Source organism: Astatotilapia calliptera, chromosome 6, assembly GCF_900246225.1.
Source record: "Astatotilapia calliptera chromosome 6, fAstCal1.2, whole genome shotgun sequence".
NCBI lineage: Eukaryota > Metazoa > Chordata > Actinopteri > Cichliformes > Cichlidae > Astatotilapia > Astatotilapia calliptera.
In genome coordinates this window covers 14,275,763-14,282,598 of record NC_039307.1, presented here as the reverse complement: position 1 = coordinate 14,282,598, position 6,836 = coordinate 14,275,763, and the positions used below count along the sequence as shown (strand labels likewise).

Here is a 6,836-nt window from a genome sequence, read left to right as displayed (position 1 = left end):
GTTTGCATGTTCTCCCCGTGTTTGCGTGGGTTCTCTCCGGGTACTCCGGCTTCCTCCCACCGTCCAAAGACATGCAGCTTGTGGGGATAGGTTAATTGATTAATCCAAATTGTCACTAGGTGTGAATGTGAGTGTGAATGGTTGTCTGTCCCTATGTGTTAGCCCTGCAACAGACTGGCGACCTGTCCAGGGTGTACCCCGCCTTTCGCCCTATGACAGCTGGGATAGGCTCCAGCGCCCCCCGCGACCCTGAAAAAGATAAGCGGAAGCGAATGGATGGACATTTTTTATTCTCATGTTGGTGTTTATAGTATTATTATTATGCATGAGTCCATATCCTGGCAGTGCACCATAATTTTCGTTGTACATTCTTATATAATGACAATAAATGTAATTTTCTTATCTGTTTGATACCTGCACACAGAAAGAAAACTCTGCAGACTGGTTGCTTTGAGCTTTGCACTTCTGTGTATTCTTCAAGCTACACTCAACATTTCACTGCGACTGGCTTTTTGTGAGTCAATTTACATTTTCTTTGTAATGTGACCATAAATTCACCATCTGAATAATATAAAATCAGAATGACAGAGACCGTTACAGTTTGAAGAATTGCAATTAATTTAACTTGAATCAGGTTCATTCATGTGGCACTCTGGTGGTGTAGTTACTTAAGGAAATGTTTGCTCTTACAGACAGTTCTGATACAACAACAACACCAGATTGTGAGGCCATTATGAAAAACTTGACTAAAGAAGAAGACATTAAAATGAATGAATTAGGTGAGTGTAACGCTAAACAGTATTATCATTATTAACATTGCTGTTTGTTATTTTCTTGAGCATAATTTTGAAGGTTCAGTTTTACTGTCCTTTGCAGCTCGCTATATCCAACGAGGATGGATATACTTCAAACACAGTTTATATTACGTTTCATCTACTGAAAACACCTGGAATGACAGCAGAGAGGACTGTCTGCAGAGAGGGGCAGACTTGGTGATTATCAACAGCAGAGAGGAACAGGTACAGTATATAGGAGCAAAATCTGTTTCTGAGACACAAAGACAAAAGTGTAAAACTCAGATGTATTTTATATTATTGTTCATTTCTTTTTCTGTGAATAAGAACTTCATAAGAGAGTTAAAAAATCGGACATGGATTGGACTGACTGACGCAGAAAAAGAACAGACATGGAAATGGGTGGATGGGACTACACCTACCATCAGGTTTCACACTTTATGTTTGTTACATAACTCTTTCATAAATTATTATTGGTAACTTGCATTTTAAGATAAAGTGTAGGTGTAAATTCTTGTCCTTGTGTGTAGTTGTTTGTTCAGTACGGTGGCCCCTAGAGACAAAGCACGTACAAACTCCAAAACACTTGCAAACTCCAAAACACTTGCAAAGTATCTGAGGCTGAGACCACAGGACAGTAAAACATGATTGTTGGGCTTCATTTCTGTAGTGAACAGTCATTTAAGATTAGTTAGTAAATAACAATTAGCTAATGTTGTTCATGAGACTAAAGTCATATCACTTTGGTAATGTAAATATAATATGGCAAATATTATAGTTATTATATTAATCATTATTGGCTATTACAGCAGTGAACATGAACTCTGTGTCAAATACTGAGCCTCAGTACAGATTCAAGTTGCAGTTATTTATATGTCTTATCACCTTAAATCTTCACTCAAAGACAAGTATCTTTGACAGTGCATCTATAGGTGTATCATATATAAGAGACAAATGTTGTTCCTTCAGTATGTTGGCATTACTAAATTTGGCTCATTGCTTACATATATTTATAAAAAGAAAATGTACGAGCTGTGATAACTGTTTCTGATAAAATGAAGAGTAGACTGATATATGAAATATTCCTTTATTGGGTGAGAAAATCAGACCATGTCATAACTGCTGTAGCTGTAAGTCATACAGAATAGATATCAGAGCCTTAAACAGGCTGACTTCTGCTAAATGGGTCAAACTGGGCAGAAAGTCTACAAACACATAACATCCTTATAGAATATGATGTAACACTATAGATCAATGTAACCACGGTAACTTCTGACCCCACTTCCGCCAGTCCCTTTATTGTGGCGGGAATGAATCCTGTATAAGTTCCGGGTCAATCAGCTGCATGTCCCTGCTCCTCTGGCTGCTGTTGTCCCTGTGGTTGGCGTACTTGTCAGATATCGACAAATTTTGCACTACAGGCCAGTTGACAGCGTGCAATAACCCGGCCGATTCATTCATCTTTACACTACCTCACAATCGACTCAACGGTGCGTTATTTGTTTGTTTTGTCACAATTAATGACAATGCGGAGCCGCGATCGCACATCCTAAAACGCCAGTAAGCTAAAGCTAGGCTAGCGACAGTAAGTGCAATTACTAGTTTTATTTATTGAATATTGTTTTTGTTTATTCCGTTATGGACGAATGTTGACTTAATGTATCTAGAGTTGAACGAGTGATTTGATTTTTGTAGTTTTGTCCGTTTTGGATGTTTTTTGTTACTTTTCTGATGAAATGCCAAAACGGCCTATGAGATTTTGCATTGAGTTAAATTCCATTGAGCTTATTGAATCTGTTGCGCAACACCTGTGATTAAATGAGTTTTGTAAACATATTTGATTAACTTTGAATAATATTTATTAGCTTTAACGCTGATATACTTTGATGGGACCCATGAGAATGTTTTTCTATAATAGTATTTAGAATGAAATTCATTATAAGAGATGATGGTTTATTGATTGTTGTATAAAACGTGGCATTGATTACTTGACTTTGTTATTTATGGATTTATTTTGTCACAGCAGTAGAATGCTGTTTCGTTTTCTTCTGTGAATGATGATTTATGTTTTTGACCTTGTTTAGGTCAGGTTTTTTTTTTCTCCCGCAATCAGCCCTGATCAGCGCGAGATGGCGAGCCACCCGACCACCGCTACGTTGCGGTAGGATTATGAACCTATGGACTGAATCAAACTGTTGACACATGACCTATCACAGGTCCATGGAACTAAAATAAATCACATACTGGACTACACCTCATTCCACCTCCCTTTTGGAACCCAATAAGCTGTTTTGTATTGTCAACATTATTTTTGGTTGTGATATATATGCATATTTATTTATTTTTTGTACATCTGTCTATATATTCCTCATAACAAACATAATATATATATTTTGAGCTCAACTTTGGAGCCTGAGGGTGTGAATAAAACACAGGAAATCATAGTCGAAACTTATTCTGATAGCTCATTGTCTATGAGGCTGCAGTCAGGCGCCCTGGTCCTTTAACCGCGTTACATCAACTTACCTCAGAATATATAAAGCATATAAACAATTACAGCAATATGATGCAACTGTCAGGGTTCCTGGGTCGGTGACCCAGTGTTTTCAGTTTTGTTCATGTTCAGTTTATTTTGCCACTTCCATGTGCTCACTTCCTGCTTTTCCTGTGTCAGCTCGTCTTGTGTCATTAGCCAGATTATGTTCAGCTGTGTACTCACTGGTCTCTCATTATCATCCTCATCAGTCTGTGTATTTAAGCACTCTGTTTCTACTCGTTCACTGTCGTGTCATTGATGTTAATGTCGTCTGTGTGTTCAGTTTGTCAACCAGCCAGTCAGTCAGTCCTTTGTTCGTTCGTTCATTCATTCAGCCAGCCAGCCATTTCCTACCTCTGTACTGTTTGTTCACTCCTTCGGCAATAAACATCCACCTTCACCTACCTGCCTGTGAGTCCAGCGTTTGGGTCCTCCTTCTCTCATCCACGACACTACTCCTGACAGCAACAAACACAGCAGTACTACTAATGCAAAATACTCAAAGCTTTATAGAAATGAAACATTTATTTTTAGCTCCATTCTGCTGCTGATACATACTTTAGGTTTCTGAATATTAAACTTGTTGCTGCCTTTCATAGTGTGTAACTTGAAGGCCCTGAGTACTTTGTCCCACACTGAAAACACTGGAATGATCAAATTATTTGAACATTGCCTAATAAGACTGATTCAGGACAGACGATTAGTTATTTAAACTTTCCTAGCAGTCCTTCACAAACAGGGAACAGTCTGTCTATTCTCTCCATCTGTCAGCTGCTGCTGGCTCTTCCTCCTCCTCTTCCTCACACCCTGCTGAGTTTGTCCTGGTGGATCATCAGGGGTGCAAAGCCTCACAGATGATGTGCAGCAGTGGGTCCCTCAGTCTGTCCTCACTCTGGACACTTGCAGTTGTCACACATGGAAATCAAATGTGTGATAAGATGCAGGATTCAAACACAAGTGTGACTTATTAATGAATGTTCATACTTTTATTACACAATCAGAGAGAAAAAGAGAGAGAGTGCAGGACAGCCAGACAGACAGATGACAGTCTCAGGTGTATACACTGCTACAAAACAGCACAAAAGGAGGATTTAGTGTTTGTGTTATTACGAAACAAGAAGAGTTCCCAGATGGTACAGTGGACACATGTGTGACTCCTGTGATTAAAGCATCTTTCTTTCAGCTTAACGAGTGAACCGTCAGCTCGTTCAAACACACGTTAAAGTCAGTTTGGCTCGACCCCACCGAACAGAGGCAGCAATATAACATAGCTAACATTAACAGTGCAGTGAATCCTGCTTGTGCCGTGATATTCAGGACTGCAAACCGAGCAGCATCACTGACTTTCAGCTTGTTGTGTTTGTGGATATATGACTGACTTTAATTATCCATAAAATCATCACATTCTCTGTACACAGCAAATCCAGCATGTCCAAATTAACACTGTCGGATTTGATTTCAACACTATTAAAGTGTCTATATGGGTCCACACCAGAGAGTGTTAATTTAACTCTTTTTGGAGAGTTGGTACTTTAACTCTGTTTTAGTGTTAAACACCAAATCTGTCTGGAGTTGATAATTTAACACTTGGTGTTAAGAGTTTATATATTAATTCTCCAAGAGTATTTTAGTTTAACTACGTAAGAGTTATCTTCTAATTCATTCTAAAAAGCGGGAATTTTACTGTTCTGAACTTCTAGAAATTTCTTTTGGAAATAAACATTTACTAAAAAGACGCAATGGTTTTTGAAAAACATTTATTCTGAACTGTGCACCACAATTTCAAAACATTTTCTGAAAGATGTAACAGTATACATGTTCTCACTTTCATTAGAATTTTGTTTATCAAAAGGTCTGACATAGGTGAGCTGGTAAATGCAAATAACAGCATTCTCATCACTTATTTCTTCAATACAATATGCATGTCCTTCATTCATCCCTTTGTGGAACTTCAACGCACTTCTGCTCTCCCCCATATTCCATCTTCACAAGCATATCCTGTGCGGAGATTGAATAAAAATTTGTTGACCCTAATTAATGGCACAAATAATCCAGTAAACAATTGCAGCACAGTAAAAAAAAAAAAAAAAAAGGAATCCTCTTTGAGCCATTACTTGTGTAAAGTATTTTCCCAAAAGACAAGGACACGGGCAACAGGTAATACTGAACTAAATGTAAAACCTCAACCTTTTTCATTTTTACCTAGACCGTGTGCACAAAACTCTGGAGGGATCTATGCTAACGTAGAATCCAGTCAGGACGTCTGCTACTGCTGTTTGCTCGGTTTTTTTTTATATGGGCGATCGTTTTCAGGCTTCAAGTAGCACCATTATACCAACATTTCACATTCTAGACATTGTTTTAGGTGTATTTGACCAAAAGTTTGACTGAAAATTCACATGCAAGCTTTTTTCAAGGCTGTGGTATTTGCCCGCAGACAATACCTTTCAGCTAGCTAAAACAGAATATTATGCTATCACCGAGCAACATGGCTATTGCCTTTCACACAGCTTTGTCTCAACTCCAAAGAGCCACAGAAGTAAAAGCTAATAGAAATAATTGAAACAATCTTTGAAAAAATGACTTACCAAGCATGGCAAACAACTCAAATACGTAGAGCAAAATGTTCTGAAACGGCTTCACTTCAGCTTCGATTGGAGCCGTGCTGGGGGCGGAGTCTGTGAATGTACTCTGTTGGTGTCATAGCCCCTCTAGGAGTTCAGAGTTAAGAGGTCAAGATGTTTCCATTGTAACACCTCCAGATTTGACATAGAAACACTCATTTTTAACACTCGATTTTAACTACTATCATTTTACACCTCAGAGTTACATTAAAACAGGGGTCACCAACCTTTTTGAAAGTGAGAGCTACTTCTTGGGTACCGATTAATGTGAAGGGCTACCAGTTTGACACACACTTCTCAAATAACAAATTTCCTCAGTTTAACTTAATTATGTGTTATCATTAATAATTAATGATATTCATCTATGTACGGACACTAATTATGTTAATTATTTTTCACCATAATTATAAAGAATGCAAGTAGGAAACAAGGTAGGAAACATAAATATCAATATGCAACGCTTTATTTCTATATATCTCTGCAAGTATTTACATTTTGAAGTGATCACTTCTACAACATTTTCACTTACCACTAACAAATTTTAACAAATCATGCACTGTTACATACATTATTTTTGTATGTATGTAACATACAAAAAATCAACTTTCAAATTTTACAGAACTTTTCACCAAATTGGCAGCATTTTAAAGCAAATTTTCACATGTTACATTTAACAAACACATTTGTTTTTCAATAATTAAATTCAACTTTGACATGACACTGTAATGTTGCCACTGAGAACATCTAATATGGCTTTCTTTGTCTGTTAGTGGGAAACCTGGCATTGCATGCTGTTCACCAGTGTGTTCTAATCTGGGGTATAACTTGACACTGCAACTCTGAGTGAGTCTTGCAGATGTGCATCGGAGAGGCGTGTTCTGT

The 6,836-nt window shown here is 37.8% G+C and overlaps 1 protein-coding gene across 1 annotated transcript; it reads left to right on the top strand.

Annotated features, from left to right (window-relative positions):
* Positions 1-420: 420 nt before the first annotated feature.
* LOC113023413 (CD209 antigen-like protein E) lies at positions 421-1,291 on the top strand (the record flags this gene model as incomplete). Its single annotated transcript, XM_026169411.1, has 4 exons — positions 421-514; positions 693-779; positions 877-1,081; positions 1,288-1,291. Coding segments are annotated over 4 exons (390 nt in total), but the record flags the coding sequence as incomplete, so codon positions are not given.
* Between the last annotated feature and the right edge of the window lie 5,545 nt (positions 1,292-6,836).